Source organism: Fragaria vesca, linkage group LG2 (genome assembly GCF_000184155.1).
Source record: "Fragaria vesca subsp. vesca linkage group LG2, FraVesHawaii_1.0, whole genome shotgun sequence".
NCBI lineage: Eukaryota > Viridiplantae > Streptophyta > Magnoliopsida > Rosales > Rosaceae > Fragaria > Fragaria vesca.
Genome location: NC_020492.1, coordinates 17,971,119 through 17,996,865, shown reverse-complemented (window position 1 = coordinate 17,996,865; position 25,747 = coordinate 17,971,119). Strand labels below are relative to the sequence as shown.

The window sequence follows — 25,747 nt, the reverse complement described above, 5'->3', positions numbered from 1 at the left end:
TTCATTTCCGGCAAAGGTCGGTGATCGCTCTCGATTAATTTTCTTGTTCTCTGCACTCGTCTCAAACTAACAAAATCATACAAGACTAAACTCGCAAGAGTATGAGATGAACACAATTAAAAGTGGTCCGGACCATGTTCGAGAGCTAATCTTTGAAGAAGCAAAACGTCCAGCCAAAATGGAAACTGATTTTTCACAAGTATAGGGTAGGCGAGCTTCTCCGGGGACTTGGCTTAAAGGGTAGTCAAGGGTATTTTTAAAAGACAGTAAATGACATGGCAACACCCAATTGGTTGACTAAAAATGCCTAAAACCCTAAAACCCAGATTTCTGGTTTTAGCCGACTCAAACTAATAAGCGCGAAAGAGAGGGACGGAGAGATGGAAGCCATGGACTTGGATATGGAGCCAAAACCTCAACCTGAGTCTTCATCCAATCCAAACTCCTTCAAACGTTTCGGCCTCAAAACCTCCATCCAAACCAACTTTGGAGACGATTACGTCTTCCAAATTGTCCCCAAGTAAGTGTTTTTCTAGCTTCTCTCTGAAATTGAGACCCAAAACATGAAACCCACTACTGAAAAACACAAAATTTCAATTGGGTTTTGCTGTTCTTACTAAACCCATTACTTTATTTTAATATCCCAACATTTTATGGAGACCAAATAATTTACTGCAAGTGGTTTTGTAATTTGGTCTTGTTGTGGGGTTTGAAGGGATGACTGGACAGCAATGGCGGTGTCATTGTCAACGAACGCAGTGAAGCTCTACTCACCGGTGACGGGTCAGTACTATGGAGAGTGCAAAGGCCACTCTGCAACAATCAATCACATCTCATTTGCAGACTCATCATCCCCACATGTTCTGCACTCTTGCTCTTCCGACGGAACCATTAGGCTTTGGGACACCCGCACATTCCAACAGGTTCGATTCACCATTGGCATTTGCATATGGCAGAGTGCTTCCTGGCATTGTGTTCATTGTTTTGATTTTGATGGCTTGTTTGTGCTGCAGGTGTCGTCTTTTCCTTCTGGTTCGGGTGCTGAGATATTCAGCTTTTCGTTTGGAGGATCATCTAATAATCTTCTAGCTGCAGGATGTAATTCTCAGGTGCTGGAAGTTATTATAAGGGCTTTAATCGAATTGGTTGTTACTTGTTGCTTGAAGGAATTTTCAAGATTTTTAGCACATTGATAATGACATCAAATATCACTAGTGTATTGTTTTAGGTTCACTTTTTGGATTGCTAAAACTGATTCGTTTTGTTTTATCTTACTATACTCAGATACTATTGTGGGATTGGAGGAACGACAAACAAGTAGCCTGCTTAGAGGACTCTCATGTGGAAGATGTTACTCAGGCAGGCTCTTATGCATTTGCGATCATCGAATTGTTAGTTTAGCTGTAGCTGTTGTAGCACTTTGTTCTTTTATAAACTTCAAAAAAGATTGTGTGTGCGTGTGCGTGTGATCAATGGATGTGGATTTACCTGGGCGAATTATTAAACTTGAGCTACATTGTGTATTTTGATAGGTTCACTTCATTCCTGACCATCAAAGCAAGCTCCTTTCTGCTTCTGTAGATGGATTGATATGTATATTTGATACAGATGGAGATATCAACGAAGATGATCATCTTGAGTCGGTAAGTTCATGTTTGAAGAGCGCTGTAAACAATAATATCTTACTATCCTAGAACATTTCTATTTAACCTTTCAGTTTTCAATATTCTAGGTCCTAAATGTGGGCACCTCCATCGGGAAGGTGGGGTTTTTTGGTGAGACATATCAAAAGCTTTGGTGTCTGACCCATATTGAAACCTTAAGGTACATCTTTCCATCCACTAATCATGATTTTACTCGTATTCGTTTTTGCACAACCGCTGTCTGTAGCCTTATAATCATGGTGGACCATTGAGTGATTTGCATAGGCTTGAAGTTGCGGTCTCTGAACAACTGATCCTTACATTTAAACGTGTGATTAGAGATTACTGAAAGTGATGCTTATATGTTTTACTCTACTTTTTGGCCTAACTGTTAATTGATGCTCCTGATGTAGTATCTGGGACTGGAAGGATGCAACTCAAACAAATTTCCAGGACGCTCGTTCTTTGGCTTCTAAAAGTTGGAGTCTAGGTGATGTGAGTTCTCTAACAGATTATTTAGTCACATAACAAGACTTGATCAAAATTTTCATACCCTTCTTTTGAAAGGGAGTGTGATAATTATGGTAGTGGATATTGTCCTGCTGTTGAATAAGCACTCCGAAACCAAAATTGTCTGGAGTAGTGATTTAAAAGAGCACTAAAGATCTTGGTAATACTGCAAATAATTTTTAAAGACTTGGTTGAGGCATATCGATGTTTTATTAAGCGTGATTCTACTGTTAGCTAGGCCACTGACCGGGTAATACTGCAGGTTGATTACTTTGTTGATTGCCACTACTCAAGAGAAGCAGAACGCTTATGGCTTATTGGTGGTGCTAACACTGGTGCTTTAGGCTACTTCCCTGTAAGTTATTCAGGAACGCAGGCCATAGGTACCGCTGAAGCAATTTTTGAAGGTGGCCATACGGGTGTTGTTCGAAGTGTGTTGCCTATGTCAAACATGCCAGGTCCCCAAGGCCAGAGTTTTTTTGGATGGACTGGTGGTGAAGATGGCCGTTTATGTTGCTGGCTATCAGATGGTTCTGTGGACACCATAAACCGATCATGGATTTCAAGCGAACTCGTTTTGAGATCACCAAAGATCCGCAAGTCAAAAAGGCATAGCCCTTACTAGCAGAGCAGGCTATACTGCTACAGAGAAGATATCTCGACTACAAGTTTCTTGGCATCACCTTGTAATATTAATCTCTGTATGGGAGTTGATTCCCAGTGAATGGGAATTTTTGTTTGATCTATCCTCCATAATTTTTGTTTTGTTAGGATCCAGGATATCGTCTGTCTATTTGACAAAGAAAAAGCATTCCCAGCTTCTGAATTTCTCGCATCATTGCTCCTCTATTTAGGGTTAACGCACAAAACTAGCTCAAAGCACTCTTACAGTTAATGCACAAGGTCCAATAAGTATCACCAGACAAAGGAAATAGCGACAATATTTGCTCAAGAAAAAAAAACAAAACTGGAACACAGGTATCTCAAGCAATATATGCTCACCAAGGGAGATTGTGACACCAAACCAAAAACTGCGGAAATATGGATATAATGTTGGCATAAACTTTCAAATCCAATAGAGTAATACGATTTCCTTAAGACAAACACCAGGCCAACAAAGGTGAAAAGACCCATTCCAACTACATCACATTACCATACATAAGAAATACTGTCATAACTATAAAACCCCAAGATTCCACAAAAGCATCGGGCCACAAATGCCATTAAAAGTAGCAAACTTGCCCATCTACGTTGTTCCACAATATAAGCGAATCAAGCTCAGATGAATCAAGCTCGGCCTCGGCCTCCACCTGAAAGCAAAACCAGATATTACCGTTGTGTTAGTTTGGAAACCTACATGTATCGATCAAACTTTTACAAAGACGCATTTTCTCTTAACAGAGCAAAAATAAGAACATTTTATACTTGATGAAAATAGGTATATTAGTTAGCAAGTTTACCTCTTCCACCAGCCTTTCCACCTGGTCCACCTCTGCCTCGACCTCCACCAGCACCCTTAGCACCATCATCAAGGCCACGTCCAATGCCTTTTGGCTGTCGTCCACCAGGAGCATCCTCCCTACCTCCTCTTCCTCTTCCACGCCCTACTCCAGGAGGTTTCCTATCTGAAGAAGTTTATCAAAGCACAAAACATTAGAGCTATTTCTACTCATCTCAATGAACAAAAACCTGAGTCCAATGTCAGTAGACATAAACTGAAAAGACACTAAAGATCTACTTTCCAGGTCACAAATAATCATCGAGATCACAAACCCAATCCCAGTTTTAAAGAGTTCACTATACCTGTTCTCTTGGTTTCTTCCTGAACCTTGTCAATCACCTGATAAACAAAGGCAAGAGCACCTAGATTAGACCCTAATGCAATGTACTGGTATTGAAATCACTAGAAATAAAAGAATGCTTAAATGACAACTTCTATTACAACTTAAGTCTATGGGACTCATATATTAAAGAAGCCAAACTGATGATGTTGCATTGGGAAGTAACTATGAAAAATGCATCCTTAGCATTATCAAGGTGCACATGGCTCCCCCCAGAACGCGTGATAGAAATCTATCAAGGCTTTACTGTCATGACAGGACAACATGAACCAAACTGAAAGCCTGCTTATGGAAATCACAATATGATATGACTTCCCTTGGAAAGAACAAATTAAAATAATAATCCGAAAGCATACCTCATCAGGCACTCGCAGATACTTAATAGTATTCCCACGGATGTAGCACTCAGGCATCCTCCAAAACCTGTCTCCATCCTACACAGTACCGTAACAACACTCGATGAGTACACATACAAGAGCTTCATCTCTCTATTTTTACAAATCCAGCTTTACAAACATACAAACAAATACTCACTTTGGAAGTGCAGATGACTTCTCGAAGATGGATGTTCATCCAAGTATCACAGTTCACCAAATGCCCATTGTAAGTCTCCCCATTCTTGAGCTCCACCAACTGTTACAGCACGCCACAACACGCAAATCATAAATCTGATAGCACACCAAAACCAAACCATGATGGTGCATTGACTAGTAAATTTCATCTCCAAATATAACAGCAGAGGACCACGGATCTTACCATGGGGTGCCCTTGGGCAGTCTTGAGCAGAGAAAGCGGAAGCTGCAATTGCGAAAATGTCACAGTCAAAAACAAAAAAAGAAAACAAAATCCGAACCCTAAATTATGAACACATCCTTTCCAGCTCCAAAGGAGAAATCGGAGAGGTGTTTCGCTACAGTTTCCTAAATTCTCATAAACCACAAATAGACGGTAACGGAAACTATCTGAGAGAAGAGGAACGTACCATGGTTTAGGGTTTGGAGCTCGCCGCGAAAAGCACAAGGGACCTGAAACGAAGCCAGAGGAGATTTTAGAGGACGGAGAATACAAAACCCTAGAAGATTTTGGTGTTTGAGAAAGTATTGTAGTAGCTTAGATGAAGGATGAAGAGGATTTACCGGAAAATAAAGTCGGATCGCGAACTTTACGGCGCTTTGCTTAGCTCAGCCCTCCTCTTCTTCTTTCTTCGTTTCTACGAGTGAGCGGGGTGTTCTTCTGCTTTTAGTCTTTTTTACGAAGTTGAAAAATAGTGTCCTTGAGCCCTGTTTCGACTCGGACAATTATTGAGGGTTAAATTGTTTTTTTATATTTTTTATTATAGTTTTTTTTTTTTGGCACTTTTGAAAATTGTGGAAAACAATCCATTAAGAGCAGCAAATCAATCAATGTGTTCTTTCGGAAAAAAAAATGATTAAAATCCATCAATGTGTATGATGTAATGACTAAAATTCGTGTTTTTTTTTTGAATAAAAGGCTGATACGGCTGTTCTTAAACCTTGATTAATAAAACTTCTGAATACAAGGCAATACATTGACAGGCATTCGACGTATGATTAAACTGATGTTTTATAATCAACAGATTTGAGTGCTGTTATGCAAGCTTTTTTTTACTATATAAGATGAAAAATTAGAATATCCTAAAAGCTTATTGAGCCTAATTACCATGTGGAATGCTACAATTGTGAATTGCAGTACATTGACAGTCACTCAGAATTACTGTAAAACACATGTGAAACGCTTTGAACGCGCATTGCAACACAATATTGTGTTTGGACACTTTAACAGCTTCATAATACAAAACACAGGTTGGAAGCCTTTACGCTCTACCACTAGACCACTTGATTTAACAACTTTTCACTTATACTCTTAATTTTTCACATTGACAACAAATGAACACTTGTATTCAAAATTACTGAGATTAGAGCTAGACAACTTGGTGAAAAAGTTAAAGCCTTAACAAGAACAAAAGAAACGCACGCAGCGCGCCCCAAGAGACAGATGGCGGGAATCTGGAATGACAAAAAGAAAAAGAAAAAAAAGTGATAATTGCATATTCGAGGCGTAACGAAATCCAAATACTGATTTGTGGGACTGTCCAATGCAAAAGTGACAGAAGAGTTGAAAGTCTCCGGCATCCGCAGACCATACAAATTCCAACACTCGGGGCCGCACAGGGTTAAAACATTTACAGAGGACCTGCCCAAGCCTCAGATATAATATGTACACAAGTGTGCCGGACTTGGCAGGGGTTACTGTTATCACAAACTCGTGAGGTCTATACAGGATAAGTTAAGCGCCTCGAAAGGTTCGGAAGATCCATCAAGACTCTGCTTCATCGTTTTCTTCAGACCTGCGTATGGTTTTCAAGTCGATCAAATGTCGCATGGTTGGCCTGCCATGAGGACAATTCCAAGGAGACTTCAGACCTGCCAGATGCTCAAGAATCTGAAACAGCCGATTATCAAGTCAGCATTTTCATGTGTATTTACAAAGACAACTTCCCCAAAAGAGTGAGGACCAGATAGATGTTAGAAGTGGAAACACCATTCCTGAGAACTTAAGCATTTTAGAATCAAGGTTCACTATGCAACAAAAAAAACAGATGCATAAACTTGAAGTTCATTTTTAATAATCAAAGATTCTGATTAACAAGAAGGGTCGAAAGGGTAGTAGGGGTGGTTGTGTATCAGGTGGAGGATCAAAACAAATAAAAAGTTATGAGATGTGGTTACCTTCCGCATCTCATTTCTTCCAAGGGCATCTCCAATCATAACAGATGATCTGCATGCACGTGATGCCAGCATTGCTCGAACTCTAGAAGGGCAAACAGAATCAACAGTGTCCATCTTATAACTACCGATGATTGCACATTCCCCATGACTATCAGCAAGAGTGGAAATCAAGTCCTTAACATCTGTTCAAACAACAGTAAGTTACTGTCTGAGGAAAGAGCATGCTGATATAACTTGATTAGGCTGAATAAGGAACGTCCAATATGAACACGGACATTTCTGAACTCAAGGAGTGCTTATTTCTCTCCAAATAACAACATGCAATATTTGGAAACAAGGGATACATCATACCTTCAACTCCAAAAGTTATGTTTTTGCTGAAGGGAACAGCTTTCAATTTAAAATGGTGACAAGGTGGAGCATGTGGATCCTCTTCCAAAGAAAATCCATTTTTCCTGAGATCGGAACCAATCCACATAATCATCAGAAACAATATCATTTAGTGAATAAAATCTGTTATAAATGAAATTATACACACTCAGTTTTCACCTGATTATGTCTATGTGCATTGAAGCAACAACTTCTTCTTCAGGAGACAACTCCAACCTCAACGGCCTACAAAAGCAAAGAAGTAAGCTTTCAGAACTTGATGTTTTATTTAAGGACTAATTTCAGTTTACCCCCATCAACTTTAGGTCGATCATCATGTTAGTCCTTCTTCTTTCAATTTCATCAAAAACACCCCTCAACTCTCAATTTTCATCAGCCATGCATGTCCAAACCTCCAATCTCCATCCAATTCCTTTGTCAAGTGATGATTTGATATCAAGAAGAAAGTCAAATTCTGAAAGTTACCTTTCGAACCAGTTTTCCCCCATATCGATACACATCTTTGTTCCCATCACAACCCCCTAACCTTAGTGATTTTGGCCTTTTTTCTTTCTTCTTGATATCAAGTCATCACTTGACAGAGGAATTGGATGGAGATTGGAGGTTTGGACATGCGCGGTTGATGAAAATTGGGAGTTGAGTGGTGTTTTTGATGAAATTGAAAGAAGAAGGACTAACATGATGATCGACCTAAAGTTGATGGGGGTAAACTGAAATTAATCCTTTATTTAACAAGGGGAAGAATAGAAGTCTGCATAGAGAAGACCGTCAAGGTTTAAGCTTATTTTCAAACACCTATGCTGTCCTTTCTTTTTCCACCAGTCTATTACTGACAACTTATTTTAACTGAAGCTTCGACTAAACCAATTTTGAATTGTTAAAGCACTACCAGTTCCCATATTATACAATAAAAAAACATCTGAACCTGCCTCTACTGAAGCAGCAGACAGCATTTCCCCATGTGAAATGTTTTAGCGAACACGACAGCTGGACATGGTTCTTTACTAGCCACACAAGAAAAATGATTTGCCTTCTCTCTAGAACTGGCATTACCAATAACAACACGGTGAATTTAAAAAAGAAAATAAAGAACTGGAACTATTCAAGGAATCCAAAAGAACATACAATTTGGAAGTGTTACTAATATGATGCGGCTATACCACCAGAACTTAAAAGTCATATGCTATAAAATAGGTGATGCAAATGAACTTTCTAGCATGGTTTTGGTAGATGAAGTATACAGGGTCCTCTACTAGTAACTGTTAAAAATTTAGCACATTGCAATGATAATCCTACATTTTAATTATGATGGATATGTCTAATACAGCTAATTGAAAACCATGACTCACCTAAGCAAAGGCTGTTGGTTTAAGATGGTAGATTGTGACAGACGCTCAAAGTTGTACTTCTCATCAGCTGCATGCTGGAAACAGAAAAGACTTGTATCAAGAAGGTACCACTTTTCAATTAGGTTCATATATGTAAATGCAGAGGATAAAAAAGAAAGAATTGACATCAACCAATAGAACTTAATGATAACTTGAAATGCATGGCTTCAAAAGTACCTGATCTACAATAAATAAATCTTGATCTAACTTTCCAATGATGAAGCCAAGATTGAATTGCCCAATCACCTAACGTAATCAGAGAGTCGATATATGCACAGTATGTTAGGGATGGATAGAGTTTAGGATAACAGTCATAATAATAATATTTAATATATAAATACAATATATAAAACCAAATAGTTTTAAGAAACCAAAAGCACTGCAAAAAATTGAGCTAATGCATGCACCAACCTTCATTTTACCAAAATCTTCCTTTCTGAAAAGTCTTTCCAACTCCTTGGTAGCTGCAGCTAAGGCCCTTGCCTTCCGCTCCTCATTTTCTGGTTGAGAAAGCTCCAGTGTTGCAGCTGCATAGCACCTGCTAGTGACCAGAAAAATCAATTCTATAGAAACAGATTGTAGTGCTACACTAAAGAAGAAGTTACGGCTCTAAAACCTTTGTGCTTTTACTCCAGGCATGCTTGATTGCAATCTAGAAAATATTTGCTGCCTCCTTGTCTTTAGGTCTTGGAAACTAAATGTTAAGGTTGAACACATCATAAGATCAGAAGAAGGCTTTGGAGTATTCAACAATACACATGAGGAAGGTGATGCAGCTGGAAGATCTTCAGTCAGATTTATATCCCTGCTAGGTGAAGCAGTTGGTGTCATATCAGCAAGAGGCACTGTTTCCTGTTGAGCCTGTAAATCCGGTAACGAAATAGTCAAGTTGGGCACAAAAATTTCATCAGCCAGGTTTCAAGAGATGTAATGCACAACAGTGTCCTGATGAAGATACTAAACAACTTAAGAAAGTGGAACCAAAAGAAACTGATCTGCAGTGTTCATGGTGTTTGTAATTTCAAACTACATGCCTAGAACATTGCTCCTTATGCAGCAGAACAGAAAAGTAACTCGAGTGTATAAATAAGAGATGCTCCTTCAGCACAGAACAAGTAAAGAAACTCTTTCGTAAGAGATGTTCCTTGAGCAGCTCATTAGTCTTCTTTCTTCCGTAGTTTGTTTAAATAGACTTCTAGTAATGTTCTACTAATGTCAATTTTTACAAAATAGCTATATCATATATGCCATAAGGCCCATAATTCTACAAAATTACAGTGCTTCCAGTTCTGTCATATCTAAAAAATAAACCTTTCCTGTAATGATATAAAAGCCTAATGATAATATCAGAAAAAGGCCATATAATCCAAGAACTTTGAGATTTAAAACATCAGACCTGATTTCCTTAACCTTCAATTATGTAAGAAACTAAGAACTATGTCAATGGTTAAGCTCAAATCAATCAAAATCAGAAGAAGAAAAAAAGGAAGAAAACCACTTACTTCTCCAAGTCTTTCACCCTCATTCTTGCCTCCAGGAGAAACTGGAACTCTAACTTTGTTGTGGATCCTATCTGCTCTAAGATACTTGGATGGCTCATCCACACAAACTTCAGAAGAATTATCAACTTCAGTAGAATCATCGATCCGGTCATGATTAAATGGGGGTTTTGAAACAGCATCAGGTAAATCAGTCTTGGATTGACACTGAAGACTTTGGTTCCTCAGGACAGGCATTTCAGACAGGACTGGGCTAATACTATCATGCTTTCTTTTAGTTACAGTTACAAACTCATTAAGTGATGCTTGTACAGAGCTTGGGCGACTATATGAATCTTCCTTTGCTGCAATTCGATCAGCTCTCATACTAGTGAGATTCTTTGTCAATTGACTAGTTCCATGGGCCTTTTTAATGTTGTGTACTCTTAAAGCGAAATCCTTCCCCATTGAATTTTCATGGCTATCCTTCCACATTGAATTTTCTTGGCTAAACCCTTCTTCATCATGAGTAGGTTCAGAATCAGTTTCCACAACTTTCAGAGGTGCATCACCTTCTGGAGAGTGATCCTCAGGACTAATTTCTTTAGGTACAGAATCTATAGATGATTGTTTTAGAAACATATGTGACCTGTGACCAGGAAAATAGAATTCAGACCTGCCTCCTTCCTCAGTAGACTCCTCAGATTTCTCAACAACAAGAACTTCTTCAGGAACATCCTCATCATCATCTCTAGTTAATTGTTTACAAGACCTTTGATCAGGTGAACAAAACTGAGACCTGCCTGCTTCTTTGGCAGGCTCCTCCAGTTTATTAACAGAGTAACGAGCATTACTACTGGAATATATCTGCTGCAGACCCTCCCTTAAGGCAACCAGTATAAAGCTCTCATCAGAAAAGAACACTTTCCTTTTATCAGGAGTAACATTGACATCACACGCTCTTGTCGGAACAGTGAAATTCAATATGGCAATGGGATGCTGCTGGGAGTTTGCCCCTCTATACAACTCATTCACAAGCTTTGTAACTTTAGGCATATCCACAGGTCGGCCATTCACAAAAAAGAACTGCCTGTCTCCCATGTTCCGACCACTACCCTGTCCTGACTTGGAAAGAAACCCTTCAACCTTGCAACTATCGGATACAGATATACTCACAGGCTCTAAACAACTGAAAGTGCTCATCCCAAACAATGTCACAATATTATCCTTAAGTGAACCGCTTCCCTGCGTTTTAAGCACCACAGACTTTGCATTTCTACCTATGGCATTCGTGCAAACTAACCGAACTCCTTTTGCAATAAGAGCATAGGCCTAAAATTCACACATCACTAAATAATGTAACAAACAGCATTCAAATTTCGACGAAAACAAAGCGAAAATCTGCAAGAGCATACATACATTCAGTAGAGAAACAAGCTTCCCATACTCCTTCCGAATGTTGCGACTGAACTCCTTGCACCTCACCGGTAAATTCACAAACAGATTCTTAACCGTCACGGTTGTGCCGACTTGCCGCGCCGTCTTCTTCTCCGCCACCAGCACACCGGAGTGGTCAAAACTCAAGTGCGTAGCAACCTGCTCGTACTTAGTCCTGGTTTCCACCGTCAAGTTCCCCAAAGCACACAGAGAGCTCAAGGCCTCGCCGCGGAAGCCGAACGTCGTGAGAGACTGGAGGTCAGGGAATCCGGCGAGCTTGGAAGTGTGGTGCTTGAGGGCAAGGACCTTGAAGTTTCCCGGCGAAATGCCGCAGCCGTTGTCGATGACCTGGAACCACTCTTTGCCGTAGTCTTTGAGGGAGATTTCGATGGCGGTGGCGCCGGCGTCGAGGCTGTTCTCGACCAACTCTTTGACGGCGGCCGAGAGGTCGAGGATGACTTGGCCGGCGCAGATCCGGTGGACCACGGACTTGTTTATGGGTTTTATAGACGGTGAATCGGACGGAGGAGGTGTGGCCTCCATCGGAACCCTAATTTAGACTAGATGAGACTGTAACCGAGGTTCATGAAATTGAGAATGAGAAAGCCCTAAATCCTTAATCCCTAGCTTGTAATTTTGCCGCCAAAACTGAAGAGCAACCGCTTGACCCTAAACATTTAACTTTTCTGCCGACGGTAAAAGTGATTGCAGGATTGGTTTTTACAGTTTCACGTAATTAGTTACGAGCCAAGGTCACCTCTCTATTACGTGAAGTTGTGAACTGCTGTAAGGTGATTTACAGAGCTTCATGGTAATAAAATTGCAATCCATCTTCACATTTCCAACGCAAACTTACCAGCTTCACTGATTTTTAATCTCCTAAAGAACTTGGAACGTTTTAACTTATACGAGTTGAGTGAATTGATAACAAACTGATTCGTAAAGCAAACCAATGCAAGTATCGACTTTTAACCATAAACATGGTGAGTACAATCTGAACAGATAACATTTCAACATTATTATGAACAGGATAGAGACGCTAAAAGAATACGAATACAATACAATCTAACCGAACAGATACTGTAATGGGGTAATGGGGCAACGGGGAAGAAGAGATGGAGATCGAAAGTTGAAATCTAACTATGAACACTGCTAACTCGAGGAACCATGACAATGCAGGAGCGGATTGTGGTATCTGTGGCTTTTGCGACTCATCTCTAAATGCACTGCACTACAGCTTTTTTATGGTTATAGTCCAGAGAAGATCTGAATCAGATTGCACTGTTATTTTGTCTTCTTTGACAATGTTTGAAGTACTTATCAAACCACCAAACCTCATCTCGGTTTCATCTGAAAACAAAAGTAAGAGCGGGTCAGACTCACATAACAACTAGCAACAATGACAATGAAATAGGCTTATGTCATTGACAAGTACTCACTTAGATCCCATTGAAGCCCGGTAGTTGTTGTACTTCCAGAAGGAGTCCCGATGGGGACAAGTCCACAATGAGGACCTTCAGCTGAAGATTGAATATGTATCTCATGACAGTGTGTGCGTGGAAGAAGGTGGATGAGGCAATCGTCAGAAAGAAGGATCATTCGAACGGACGAGAAACGACACAGCACGTTGATGTTTCCTATCTCATGATCAAACCTTCCACCGAGTGCTCCAGCAACCAGAATGCACAGCTGCTGTACCAAAGAAGTGAACCAATTACCGCAAAAATATGAGAAACATACTAGCAGACAATTTAGCAAACATCAATATCAGCCAACAACATTTCCAACTTCGATGCAAGGACAATGTAAACTTCAAAGCAGATGAAACAGAAAGAGTGTAACTTACATTAGACTTGTCCAGGTTCTGTGCCCAGTCACATACGTACGCCACACACTTGTGAAGATCGGTTGTGTCCTGATCATGAGACTCATCAACTACCTTGGTTCCCTACATTGACAAATTCAGGAAAATACCAAACTGAGAAATCTTGATAAAACTTCATACCACCATAAGTATGCAAGCGAGACAAAGTAAAATGCATCAAGAAACTCCATGCCTGAATATCCAGATTGAATCACAACAACTACGTCGACGTCATCAACCAATACAAGAAAAACAAATATGCAGAAGATAGAAGAAGCTCAAAAGGGATCCACTAACCATATCAGCATAAAACTCCAAGACTTCCTTTCTGATTGAATCCAAGTCACCTTTAATAACGTCAGGCTTGTACCTGTCACAATAACCAGCACCTAATATATCAAATCCAGAAACTCGTAAATTATTTACAGCAATATTAAATCAAATAAAAAATAAATAAACCGAACCCGCAGCTTAATCTCCAATGATCCATAAACAAAATTCCAACAGCATAATTAAACAAGCATGAACAGCTTCAAAAAAGCAATCAAACCTTTGGCGAACAACCGATGCGTCTTCATGAGGCAAGAGCAGAGGCATGTCGTCATAAAGCCGATTCGCACCGCCGTCGGCACACAATCGCAGCTGTGCTGCTCAAAACACACAGACGATATCAATCAAAATCGGAAGAAAAAACAATAACCACACTGAGCAAAACGGAAAGGTCCAGGATAACTACCGTGGCTCCACAGCAATGGAGAGAACCTCGGGAGGCGCTGGTTAAGCACCACGAGCGCATACGTCAGCGACGGCGTCGTTTGATTGGACGACGGCGGCGGGAGGAGAAATGTCGAGGAATGAGACATGAGCTCCATGCGAACTCTAAAACGACGTGCCGTTTGGGGCTCACTACTGCAGCTGATTCGTTGGTCGGATCGAGCCAAAGGTTTAGTCCCAATCGAGTGTGGGTTTTTGTTTTTGGATTTTACAATTCTCTGGAAGAGAAGAGGAGAACTGGAAAGGCTTGGCTTTGCGAAATTGATATTTTTGCCATAATCAGACACGTGTCACTTTTTAATTGGTTTTGGTCAGAGAAAAGGGGAGGAGGGGCTTAATGGGAAATACAACAAAATATAAATATCAGTGTCAAGTTTGACGAGGCATCGCAAAAACTTTGACAATGTATGATGCCGCATAATGCGGTAATGAAAGATACACAGAAGATGATCAACTCATCCAACTGGCTTAGAAAAAGAAGTAAAACACACAATTGAACACATTGAACACATACCAACTCGCATGTCTCGTTTTTTTGTCTAATGCTGCACCTATCTACGATTTTCATACACAATTTCATAAGAAATGAAGTAGAACCCTTTGCTTCAATATTTGCCACCCAACATGAATGAAATAACCATACACCCCACATAACCAAAAATGAAAAGAGAGTAAGTTGTGAATATTCGGTGTTCATATTTCATAAGCTTTGAAGCTTTGATAGAATGGCAAAAAGATTGTACATTAATTTCATTAGTATGTACAGGGCAAAAGGCCCAAGAGAAATGACAAAGGCTAGTTAGATAATCTGATTATGGAATTTCCTATATAAAGATTATGTAATCCAATGTAAAGGGGGGGAAAGGAGAAAAACCTATATCTATCATACAAATGGGGGACAGAAACCTTCTAAGGGATTGCCAAGGATTACTGTATCGCCGCGGCTTTTAGCTGGATAAGGAAGAATGAACATAACAAGGACTTCTATACAAAAATAATACCTACTCTACATAAAATAGCTCAGCGCTTTCTTCTTTCTTGATCCACCTTCTCCGTACAAGTCATTCCATTGGAGAAGCTCATTCATATTTGTCGACTCAGATGACACACTTGCACAGACCTGCATTCAGTTTCAATGTTTAAACCATAATGAAGGACGAAATTAATATTGAAACAGTACTCCAACAATCCTTCAATTCAACACTCAGAAAATTACTTGTAACGGAAGGAAATTTTGAATCAGCATTAGTCACAACATACCTGTTCATGCGCATGTTTAAAATCCTCCATCTTTAAAGGGCGAATGTCAGCACTGCAATACAAGGACGGTACAGGTCTGTTCTCCTCCAAAGCAAAACTTCGCTCCTGAGATAAGTAGGCAAATGACCGCGTATTTGGTTATACAACACTACTGATCCCAACTTAAAAAAGAGAAAGAAGAAAGAACACGAGTAAAAAAGAACACACTATTTGACAAAAAAATAAAAAATAAAGAACACAAAGGTAAACAAAACCAACCTTCTTTTCTTTTTCTAAGATTTCCCTGATGGGACGGTGAGCTGCGGTAACACAAAGGTTCTGCCAAAAAAAAGAAAAAGAGAAACCATTTCATTAGATTCGAAAAGAAGAAATACATATAGAAAGAGATGGAAGACTCTCCGAAACTTGATAGGCAACCTTTAGGTCACTTCCAGAATACCCATCCGTCATGCTCGCAACACCTTCCAAATCAACGTCAGGTTCTAAATCTTCTTTGGCTAATATAACTCTCAGTATCTTTTCTCTGTTTGGAGCATCTGGCAAGTTAACCATCAACCTGCACATGATTTTGAATTTAGGTCAATATCGTAGGAAGACGATTACTAAAACATTATGACACAAGAATTGAAGTAAACAATGAAATCATTATGTTACCTCCTTGGAAGCCTCCTAATAACAGCCTCATCAAGGTCAAAAGGCCTGTTAGTAGCAGCGAGTACCAATACACGTTCTTTATCCTTTGTACGTAGACCATCCCAATTCACCATGAACTCATTTTTCATTTTACGCATAGCCTCATGTTCCCCAGGATTCTCACGTCTTCCTAACATGCTGTCAACCTACAATAGTAACCATGAGAACAAGTTTACTAGCCATCACCACCAGAAGAAAAAAGAAGTGTGATATTAAAAAAAAAAAAACCAAACATCCCTTATAAACTGAGATAGTCATCTTGCATGACAGAAGGGATTTCAAAATTAACAAAACTTCCAAATAGATGGGTATAAGCCAAGGCAAATGAGGGCAATTTTTTCCAATTGAGAAAACTCAAAAACAAATGAGGAATAAATAACAAGGTTTTAAGACAAAGCAAAAACTAACCTCGTCAACAAATACAACACTAGGAGCAATTTTACTAGCTAAAGAGAACACTGCTTTAACATACTTCTCTCCTTCCCCAAACCACTGCAACAAAAATAGGAGGTATCATAATGATTTTAGAGATCTTATGAAATAAATGTCCAACAACATCAATAGCCATTAACACACAAATTGACCTTTGAAGTAATACTTGACATTGATATGTTAATAAAGTTTGCACCAGCTTCAGTTGCAACAGCCTTTGCAAGCATAGTTTTCCCAGTACCAGGAGGACCAAACAACAAGATTCCTTTGCAAGGCTGTAGAGTAAGAACAATGATCAGTAAACAAGTATGCAAGAGAGAATGTACCATGCAGTGGAGAAAGGATGAGCAGATATAAATAGTAATAATAATAAATAAATAAAATAGATATGTTATGACCTTAGTCAGCTGTCCTTTGCTAAACAGTTCAGGCCTCTGAAGCGGAAGCATCACCAACTCCTTCAGTGTGTCCTTCACATTTTCCAAGGCCCCAATGTCATCAAAAGTGACACCAATGTCGCTTGGTGGAATGACATCAGCAAGAAGCTTCTTCTCAAACTCATTTCCAGTGACCACATCCTGCAAAATCATGAAGTCAGGTCCAATGCAAGTCGCAGTTAAAAATAAAAAATAAAAATAAAAACATTCAACAAGCAGGAAGCAAATACAAACCTTTAGGGACTTTTTTGTGCTTTTGTTCTCACTCTGAATGCCCTGTAGGATGTTCAGTCCATATTTAAGACTGAAATATATATAAAAAAGGAAAAAAATATTATTAGCAGAACAGAATAGATAATGCACCGAGCGAGTCTATTATTAGCATAAGACAACAGAAAAAAAAAAAATTGAAATTTGTTTAGTCCTTGTGGTTTGAAGTCGACATCTGTTTAGTCCTTTTGGTTTTATTTTAATCTGAATAGTCCTTAAAGTCATAATTTTTCATCCAATTAGTCTTTTATGGTTTTATTTTAATCTGAATAGTCCTTAAGGTCATGATTTTTCATCTAAATAATCCTTCTAACAATTTTCTCAGTTAAAGGCCATAAGGACTATTTGGACGAAAAATCATGACTTTAAAGACTATTCAGATTAAAATAAAACCATAAGGACTATTTGGATGAAAAATCGTGACTTCAAGGACTATTCAGATTAAAATAAAACCATAAGGACCAAACAGATGTCGACTTTAAACAACAAGGACTATACAGTATTTTACCCCAAAAAAAATACAACCTTTCAGTACAAATGACAAGTTTTCCGTCTTTAACTTCAGCCTCAGAACAATGCATAGAGTGATAACTCAAAGCCCAGCCTATTACTTTCTCAACACCTACGCACAAAAAACAAAAAGCGGAGAGTAGTCATTTAAGAGAATATTCCAGTCATGATCATCTGCAAAATGTCCAGCACTACAAAAATCTGAGTCAAGATAAGATTACGCACTTTCAGTTGTAAGGGTAGGATCCTTAACGCACAGACTTTCAAGGTCGGGGCAATCCAGATTAATTCGGTTAAGAACCTGAAAGCATTATGTCATTGTAAATAACAAGGCCAGCTCGAAAAACTAGAACAAAATCATGGACTAAACCTAAAACAAATGACGTAAAGGATTAGAACAACGAGAATCACAAATTACATATCTTCACACAGATGCAAATCAGAAATTACATGGGCAGAATCTTAACAGGTTATGGGTTTGAATGCACACAAGGGTGTGTACACACTTGTAGATTTCCTCTATGATAACATCAATAACTTGCAGTTTATCAAGTAAATTCATAAAAGAAACAATTTTTTCACAACAGAACCACCACCAGCATAGAAATAAATAGAAAACGAGCTCAGATATACTCACTGCACGAATGCTAACAATATTTGACACTGCTTTCAGAGTTTCAACATCACGATCTAACTGCTGCTTCCAGTCTGAAAGTAAAGCTTCATCCTACCAGGAAAGATGAAAAGATGCTACGTCACGAATGACAGAGTATAATCAGCATAATAAACACATAAGAAAGCGGCTAGTTACCTGAGGCAGCTGTATTGTCACCTTGTTCGGAAAAATCCGAGTAAGATTCTTCAATGATTTAGGGGTTTCTTTGCTCCTATCTTGCAGTCTACCAAGGTTATCCTGATCACCAAAAGTAAATGTTTCATTTTGATTCCTAAAGCACCAGCACATCATTCAAAAATATGTGAGCAACAAGTAAATCTTGCCAAGAAATCTCAAAATTCCCAGTACAGATTCCGTACTCTGCTGGAACTATCACACATTTCAAGGTAAACAGGGATGAACCTCTCATGGATTAAAAGAATTTGAGAGAGAGAGAGAGAGGGAGAGAGCAAGCAAATAAGAAAAATTGATATCAAATAAATCTCATGGGCACATCACAGCATACACTAGGCACATATATCAGTCTACAGTCATCTAAATCGACATGATGAGAGATGACCAAAATCGATCCTTCATGCCATATAAGCCAACAACAAAGATGAAAAGGGAAAAGATTAAATCCTTCATGCCATACAAACCAACAACAAAGAAGAAAAGGGAAAAGATAATAGACCAGCATACCGGAAAAGCAAGATCAAGCAAAGCTGTTTGGCTGAAACCGAACTTTGTAAACAGAAGACCACCGGGGTGGGACTGGAAAAATGTAATACAGTTAGATGAAACTACATATAATAGTATAGATTGTACAGTATAAACTCAGTAAAAACGAAATCCTTAACTTCCTACCTTTTCCTTACGATTGTCCAACTGAGTATGGGAGCCAATTATAACGACATTCTCTGGCAAACTTTCAAGCTTACTCTTGAAGTGAATAAATGCATCTGAATTACCTACCATTGCCTTCTCCACATCTTTCATGAACAATATTAGAGGCATACTTTTACTCTCATTTGATGCAACCTGCACAAGATTGGTTACATTTTAATACCATGAAACCAACAACTATCGTGGTCGATTACAATGCAACAAGTACCTCAAGAAGCTCATTAATGGCAAGCTTGTCAATATCATCACCTCCCGAAACATCCATGCGCATTAAATGATTAGCTGCATAATAAACCCAAAATTAAAACAAACGCATATAATTTTCGACCATAAACATGAATACAGCAACAATAATGGAAAGTTGTGACATATAAGATATATAGTTTCAGAAAATCACCTGAACAGAAAAAACCACGATCTTCTTCGCAATGGCCACCAAGATCATTGCCATCTGGTATCGCTTTCTCAAATCTAACACCAATTTTAGACGACCCATTCTCTTCGAAAGGAAGAACAACTTTGCCTTTGTACCCATATTGTGGTCCCCTGCAAAAAATAAATATTTAGTGCACTGAATAAAAAGATGATGGCATCTGAAAAGTTGCACATGCAGAATCTTCTTACCTCAGAAGATGATATCCACACTCTAAATGCTACAAGAATAAATAAAATTTTATATCATCAAAGAAACATAAAAGTTTATCATCATGCATACCTTAGATTAGGCATAGGATTCACTGCATAAGGAAGCCCAGCAGTACCGATAAATTTCACCTTATCACCTGCACATATCATAGATAGCTATAGATCAATACAAGTGTACAACACATAAGAAAGCCATAACAGGATAGCTCTTTTAAGGAAAAATAGCATGCCTTGTTTAAATGTAATGCCTTTGGAAGATGCAGTGGATGTTTCCTGCTTTGGCAGAGCTTGCGAGCTTAGGGTGGATCCGCCTGTCATTTCAGCGTCAACACTGGAGGTTGGTTTCTTATGCCTTAATCCAGCAGCATGTGCAGCTCGTTTACTGAACATGTTAACTCTTTCAGCCCTAGCTGCTTCTTTAGCAGACTCAGTATTCTGGGATGCTTGTCCCTGAATTTGTTTTAAGATGATAACCAAAACAAAACCATTACTAATATGATAAAGCAAAGACTGCCAGAATATTAAATACGTACACATAAGATACACTTGAAAAAAAATAACAAAAACAAAAACAAAAATGAAAGCTGGTTAAAAGTAACAAATAATCAAACGGAGATGTCAAAGAGCATACACCAGGCATAACAAGAGATTCGACAATTAGCAGTTTAGCACCAAAATGTTTTGCAAGTGCCTTTGCCAAAGTTTCCTGATATATCTCCGATCCTGCAAAAACGAAACTCACGCATTATTAGGGCTACACAAGGAAACGAGAAGGAAAGTAGTCAACATATCAATATCAATAAACCAAAAAAAAATGACTTTTCGAAACAAAAAAATAGAAGACAGTGTGCAAAAAGAAAATGGAAAAACAACCTGCAGGACCAGATAATAGTATCCGTGGGCTTCCAGTTGGGAGATCTGAGGCATACTTCGCAAACTTATTACACTTCAAATGAATGTGGATGGAAGCGATAAGAACATTTTTGGTTGTGTCACTGTATTGCAAAAGACATACTACATGAGTGATAAATAGATAATGCAACTATTCCACTTCTTTACATGTGATAGAAGGAGAAATATCAAATTGGAAACAGAACCTATTCAATCAAGTCAAATAGAAGACATCAATTATAGCAAAAAGGTGCACCTTAGGTAGTATGGGAAACTTTCAAATGTGACTTCAATATCATTAGGATTTAGAATTCCTTGTTGCAGTTTATCTCTAAATGCTTGTCGTCTAGTTGACAGCAAAATTGGAGGATCAAAATCCTGAAGGAGTTCTCTAATTTCTCTCGGTTCATTAAGAATCTTTGAAATGCTGCCACTGAAGTCAAATTTGGCACCAGAACCCAACATTCGGAGGAGAGGCCACCTAGCCCCAGAGGACTTTCCCGTTTCAGTATCCATGTCCAATGCAAGGCTATCGAGATTGGGGTTTTCGTTGGCAGTGTCGGGGTATGAAACAATATCTTTGTCACCATCATTGATGTTAGTACTATCCTTCATCTCAGTGTCTGGAGTACGATCATCTGACCCTCCACAACCAGAAGGAGTAGAAGGTATATCGGCATCTTGTTGCAGATCACCACCAGCTTTAGCAGATGCTGGAAGTAGTGATAAGTTATTTGGCACATTTGACATAGATGCTAATATAGATGCCCCATCAACCGAGGGGTCCCTTGATCTTGCCTCAATATGTAATCCATTAACTGGAGCGCTCTGGGTTTCTAATATGCTAATTGAAGAAATGCCTTGATTAGCTATGTTACCATTAGTCAGCTGCATGAAAATCTGATCCACTGTCAAGGAATCCATTGAACATGAAAGAAGGTAGGGTGGTCAAAAAAACAATAAACAAGAAGAAAGTACACAGGAAAATTGAGGCTCAGATGTAATAAGTATGTCATAAATGCTAGATACTTCAACAAAAAGGATACATATGCATGTTTCCCGGATGAACCGAAAACAACCTCATCGCCTCCAATTAGAATAACCTTCGAATCTTGTTGATAAATCTTTCCATTGACCAGAACATAACCCTTCGCCCCTGTAATTTCCATTTCTGCAGTTGACGAACCTTCACCCGGCTATGAAATACAAAATTATTAAATATAGTTGATAATATCAGAGCAGCAGCTTTCTAAGCAGAACTGGAGAGTCTAAAAAGAAACCAATCAGGTTTTATGTATAAGTGGTATAAGAGGCAGTACCTTAAGTTTACAGAGTGTAGTACTAACGGATGGATCTTTAAGACATAAATTGCACTCACGACCTTGACCAACAGTGAAAGTATCACAAAGAAACTGATGCGGGTTCTGGCAGATGATCAAGAGAATTAGTCTAAATAGATACATGCCTCAGTAATATAAAATGAGAGAGCAAGCATCATACTGTATCATAAATATCAATAATTTGGTAGTCTTAATCACATTAGTGCCAAAGAAACAACACGCATGTAACACAAAAAGTTCACTTCATTGGTGCTAAGATATTAAATACATTTTTTTAATATGACCTTAAATCTTGTATGTATGTGCAGGGATAGACAGAGATATGATGGGTACATCACATCACAAGCCACCTCAACACTCATGCAATCCACTTTCTCTAGTAAGATAGTCTGTAAAACACTAACCCTGACAGCTCTGCCATCAACCAAATAAGTACTCTTGTCTACGCATGTAAAAATTTCTCAACTCACCTGCAACCCTATGCCAAAAATTATTGCATGCTACTGTTCTGAATTTCTAACTCTAGAGAGAGGATGTAGTGCAAACTTTGTTCTGTACTTAGAAATAAATAAAAAATTTAAAATAAAAAACTAATGTGTTCAGCATGGAAATTGACTTATGCCAGAACAAACTTGCAAACTCAGAACCTACAACTATGTTCAAATGCTGGGAAGAAAGCACTCCTTAGTTGGCAAACGAAGCACATTTCTATCAGGTTGTATAACTAAACACTCCACCCTCAACAAGCAAGAAAACCCACCTTAGAGCACTGGGAAAGAAGCTGTCCCCACGCCAGTTTCTGATTCGATTTCGCACTCCTCTTCGGAACTTTCTTATTCCTCTTCAACCCAGAACGCACTGCAGTGTCACCTGAAATTCAAAAATTCAAACTTCCAATCCAAATTCATCCCAAAATCAAAATCCCAGATTCCAAAAAAGCAAGATTCTTACTCAAAGGCTTCGGCGACTCCAAGGCGGCGGCGGCTTCTGCTTCCGCCACGTCATCAGGGGCCCTCTCCGCCGCATCAGAGCCGTTAACGGCCTTCAAGGAGTCAGCTGTCTGCGGATCAGGGGATCGCAGCTCAAGGTCCGGCGATTGAGACTCAGATTCCTTTATCGGACCCAGAGGCTCCGCCGGAGTCCCGCTCCGGACGCCGTTGTTGGACGACGAAGCATCAGACGCCTAAAGGGTTTGGTTTCACCAATCAAAGAAAAAGAACCAAGAAATCAGAAACCCATAAAGATCAAATCTTTGAACAAAACCGCATGCAATGAATAAAATTGAAAACCCAGATGAGAAAATAGAGAGAAAGACAGGATTTTTAGGGCTAATTGGGATTGCGAATTATCAAAGTGTGTACCTTTGAGCGTTTGGGATTGGGGGGAGGAGAGGCGGATAGGGCGCGTTTGGAAGAGGAACTGCGTCTGGTCTCAACCATGGTGGTGGTGGGTGGTGGTCTTCTTCTTCGTCTCTGATCCAAACAAGGTGTTGTATTGGGTGCAGAGAGAAAGAGAATAGAATAGAAGAGAGGAATGATTGAAGGAGATACCAAGCTATATCAATCAAAATGGTTTTTATTTGGTGTATGTTATGCTTTTTATATTGATTTTTTGGTTTAATTTTCTTTTCTCTTTTATATGGTTTTGGGTCTTTTGGAGCAAAAAAGGGAGAAAATTGGGAATGAAAGCGGTGGAGGAAAGTAGGGAGAGGACTAGTTTGGTTTGGTTTGTTTTGGGACACTTTTAGTCTGGAATTGCTGTGATTTTTCTTTTCCATATGTTCATAAATTTATTTTTATTTTCATAAATGCAGAATGGATATTTATCGAAAAATAGGAGGGTTTTTGATTACCGGACGTTTTGGAGATTGAAATTGAAATTTTATGGATTCTGTATTGATGATAATCTATCTGGATTACCTGAGAAAAAGTTTCCATGTGTGATCTTGCATGGGATTGTTGAAACATGGTAAAAAAGATAAAAACATGTTGAGGGTATTTCCTTTTACGGTAATGAGACAAGATTCAGCAACTGAATCTGTTATTCGGTTGGTCAAGGGTTTGACAGAAAAAAATTTCATAGATTTCATGTCTATAGAGAACAGTGTTGATAGAGTGAGATCATTTCTTTTCTCTAAATGAGTATATGAATTGGTTAAGGTTGAGTTAGTTTTGAACTTTTGATGATGAGTAGAATATCGATCACAAAGAACACAAAAAACAATTAACCAATAAATGTTTTTGGCAACGAAATACCTCGAAAGTTCTTTTGAAAATCTAATGTCCTAAAACAAAATCTCAAACATTATATATAAAAATTTGCATCGTAGAAGCAATCGGCTCAATATAGAACAAAGGGAAGTGGAGTCTTTAATTTGAAAGTTAAAGCACAAACATACAATGATTTATAATTGCTCTATATTGTGAATTATACAATTTGTAAAACAAAAGGTCTAATCCCTTAAACTCTCTCGTTTTGAGGCGACGATTGCATCTAGGACGGAGGAGCAGCCATAAGTTTAGTCAGGCTTGAAATTGGATTCTTGCTGGACTGTGTTTGCGACTTGCGACTGACGAAGGACTTATCAAGATTGATGGGTAACAAGGCTGGATTATTTCGTTTTGACTGAATTAAAGACAGAGTCGATCTGGAGGTTTTCAGTGTTGACTCTATTAGGGACTATGGATGGCCCTTCGACGGTATGGTGGGAAGTAGCTGGAGGTGCATCGAGGTTTGGTGCCGGTGCGATTGCGGCGGCAATGGTGGTGAGTTGTCCCTCCTCTTTGGGTGAGGATTGGTTGGTTTGCTTTCTTGTTGGTCTGCCTTTTAGCATTTGGTTGGTTTGTTTTATGGTTGGTTAGTTATCCCTCCTATTCAGGCGAGGGTGTTAGCGTTTTGGTTTTAGTTGGTGTTGTTGGTGGTTTTGGTTGGGTCATGGTTGATGTCATGTCTAGGGACTACAATGTTAACATCGGTGTTTTCTTGTTGTCAATGTAATGGAGATGTTGCTCTGCATATATGCTAGCAGTTTTGGTATATAGTGTTTGGTAGGGTTGTTTCTTCTTAAGGTTGGTTGTAAGAATGTATCGAGGTTTCTAGATGGGGTTTGGAGTATGTTACATTTGGACCCTGGTATAGGGGTAGGGAGGAGTGTGGAGACTTGTTGTCTACCACCGAGATCTTCTACGGTTGTAATGATTGATTATTATTATATAAATTTTTACTTTTCTATAAAAACCAAAAAGTCTAATCTTATTGCAAAAGTTTCGCATTAGATAACAACGTATTTAATAAGTGCGGCTATTGAGACCTTCAAATTTACTCACTAGACCTCACTGTATTGTGAATTATTAAATGACGTATATATTCTCATACATAATTACTATTAAGGACAATAATTATAGAAAATGAAATATTATATTTATTCTCTTTAGACTTTCCAATTCAATAATAATTGATTCCATTCTTTATTATTTTTCTTATATATTTTTGTTTTCCAATTTATTTTTATTAAAGCATATATATATAGTTTATAAGAGCTAAAAATAATCAATATCGATCATGTGACATAAATTTTTGTATTATCATACATGTTGAACGCATATACTTACAAGGTGCATACAAATATTTTTG

At 38.7% G+C, this 25,747-nt stretch overlaps 5 protein-coding genes across 5 annotated transcripts; 1 reads left to right on the top strand and 4 right to left on the bottom strand.

Moving 5' to 3' along the window:
* The first annotated feature begins 383 nt into the window (after positions 1-383).
* On the top strand, positions 384-2,923 carry LOC101304442 (WD repeat-containing protein 89 homolog). The gene is made up of 8 exons (XM_004290734.1): positions 384-520; positions 716-923; positions 1,014-1,109; positions 1,285-1,359; positions 1,533-1,643; positions 1,733-1,824; positions 2,057-2,138; positions 2,416-2,923. The coding sequence occupies exons 1-8, from the start codon at positions 390-392 to the stop codon at positions 2,776-2,778; spliced, it is 1,158 nt and encodes a 385-aa protein (XP_004290782.1). The 5' UTR covers positions 384-389; the 3' UTR covers positions 2,779-2,923.
* A 180-nt stretch (positions 2,924-3,103) lies between these two features.
* On the bottom strand, positions 3,104-5,244 carry LOC101304156 (probable U6 snRNA-associated Sm-like protein LSm4-like). The gene is made up of 8 exons (XM_004290733.1): positions 5,131-5,244; positions 4,977-5,019; positions 4,751-4,792; positions 4,529-4,627; positions 4,351-4,428; positions 3,957-3,993; positions 3,614-3,778; positions 3,104-3,463 (listed from the first exon to the last, which is right to left on the bottom strand). The coding sequence occupies exons 2-8, from the start codon at positions 4,977-4,979 to the stop codon at positions 3,441-3,443; spliced, it is 447 nt and encodes a 148-aa protein (XP_004290781.1). The 5' UTR covers positions 4,980-5,019; positions 5,131-5,244; the 3' UTR covers positions 3,104-3,440.
* Positions 5,245-6,067: 823 nt separating this feature from the next.
* LOC101311942 (mismatch repair endonuclease PMS2-like) lies at positions 6,068-11,980 on the bottom strand. The gene is made up of 11 exons (XM_004292607.1): positions 11,420-11,980; positions 10,773-11,332; positions 10,025-10,649; positions 9,139-9,383; positions 8,934-9,063; positions 8,700-8,768; positions 8,484-8,557; positions 7,294-7,359; positions 7,096-7,199; positions 6,745-6,926; positions 6,068-6,457 (listed from the first exon to the last, which is right to left on the bottom strand). Exons 1-11 carry the CDS (start codon positions 11,978-11,980, stop codon positions 6,332-6,334), a joined length of 2,742 nt encoding a protein of 913 aa, XP_004292655.1. The 3' UTR covers positions 6,068-6,331.
* Positions 11,981-12,373: 393 nt separating this feature from the next.
* On the bottom strand, positions 12,374-14,274 carry LOC101303871 (thiamin pyrophosphokinase 1-like). The gene is made up of 6 exons (XM_004290732.1): positions 14,038-14,274; positions 13,852-13,948; positions 13,599-13,671; positions 13,284-13,385; positions 12,877-13,126; positions 12,374-12,787 (listed from the first exon to the last, which is right to left on the bottom strand). Exons 1-6 carry the CDS (start codon positions 14,171-14,173, stop codon positions 12,669-12,671), a joined length of 777 nt encoding a protein of 258 aa, XP_004290780.1. The 5' UTR covers positions 14,174-14,274; the 3' UTR covers positions 12,374-12,668.
* A 479-nt stretch (positions 14,275-14,753) lies between these two features.
* LOC101311652 lies at positions 14,754-23,553 on the bottom strand. The gene is made up of 27 exons (XM_004292606.1): positions 23,476-23,553; positions 23,066-23,297; positions 22,875-22,984; positions 22,094-22,198; positions 21,821-21,970; positions 21,031-21,674; positions 20,757-20,878; positions 20,515-20,606; positions 20,114-20,333; positions 19,954-20,020; positions 19,636-19,784; positions 19,447-19,520; positions 19,200-19,373; positions 19,035-19,106; positions 18,489-18,590; positions 18,315-18,404; positions 17,903-17,978; positions 17,693-17,789; positions 17,132-17,201; positions 16,859-17,038; positions 16,613-16,735; positions 16,437-16,520; positions 15,990-16,174; positions 15,753-15,891; positions 15,594-15,653; positions 15,336-15,440; positions 14,754-15,195 (listed from the first exon to the last, which is right to left on the bottom strand). The coding sequence occupies exons 1-27, from the start codon at positions 23,551-23,553 to the stop codon at positions 15,082-15,084; spliced, it is 3,714 nt and encodes a 1,237-aa protein (XP_004292654.1). The 3' UTR covers positions 14,754-15,081.
* Positions 23,554-25,747: the final 2,194 nt, after the last annotated feature.

Coding starts and splice junctions, on each gene's coding strand:
- LOC101304442 (XM_004290734.1), top strand. CDS start 390: ATGGACTTGGATATGGAGCCAAAACCTCAACCTGAGTCTTCATCCAAT. Junction 1,644..1,732: donor AAGATGATCATCTTGAGTCG/GTAAGTTCATGT, acceptor TCAATATTCTAG/GTCCTAAATGTGGGCACCTC. Junction 1,825..2,056: donor ACCCATATTGAAACCTTAAG/GTACATCTTTCC, acceptor CTCCTGATGTAG/TATCTGGGACTGGAAGGATG.
- LOC101304156 (XM_004290733.1), bottom strand. Junction 4,429..4,528: donor AAGTCATCTGCACTTCCAAA/GTGAGTATTTGT, acceptor GGTACTGTGTAG/GATGGAGACAGGTTTTGGAG. Junction 3,464..3,613: donor TGGAAAGGCTGGTGGAAGAG/GTAAACTTGCTA, acceptor TTTTGCTTTCAG/GTGGAGGCCGAGGCCGAGCT.
- LOC101311942 (XM_004292607.1), bottom strand. CDS start 11,980: ATGGAGGCCACACCTCCTCCGTCCGATTCACCGTCTATAAAACCCATA. Junction 8,558..8,699: donor ATTTATTTATTGTAGATCAG/GTACTTTTGAAG, acceptor TTCTGTTTCCAG/CATGCAGCTGATGAGAAGTA. Junction 6,927..7,095: donor CATAACTTTTGGAGTTGAAG/GTATGATGTATC, acceptor TTGTTTGAACAG/ATGTTAAGGACTTGATTTCC.
- LOC101303871 (XM_004290732.1), bottom strand. CDS start 14,173: ATGGAGCTCATGTCTCATTCCTCGACATTTCTCCTCCCGCCGCCGTCG. Junction 13,672..13,851: donor GCATCGGTTGTTCGCCAAAG/GTTTGATTGCTT, acceptor TTATTGTGACAG/GTACAAGCCTGACGTTATTA. Junction 13,386..13,598: donor TGGAGTTTTATGCTGATATG/GTTAGTGGATCC, acceptor TTGTCAATGTAG/GGAACCAAGGTAGTTGATGA.
- LOC101311652 (XM_004292606.1), bottom strand. CDS start 23,553: ATGGTTGAGACCAGACGCAGTTCCTCTTCCAAACGCGCCCTATCCGCC. Junction 21,971..22,093: donor CTACACTCTGTAAACTTAAG/GTACTGCCTCTT, acceptor TGTATTTCATAG/CCGGGTGAAGGTTCGTCAAC. Junction 17,979..18,314: donor ATATTGTTAGCATTCGTGCA/GTGAGTATATCT, acceptor TAATGCTTTCAG/GTTCTTAACCGAATTAATCT.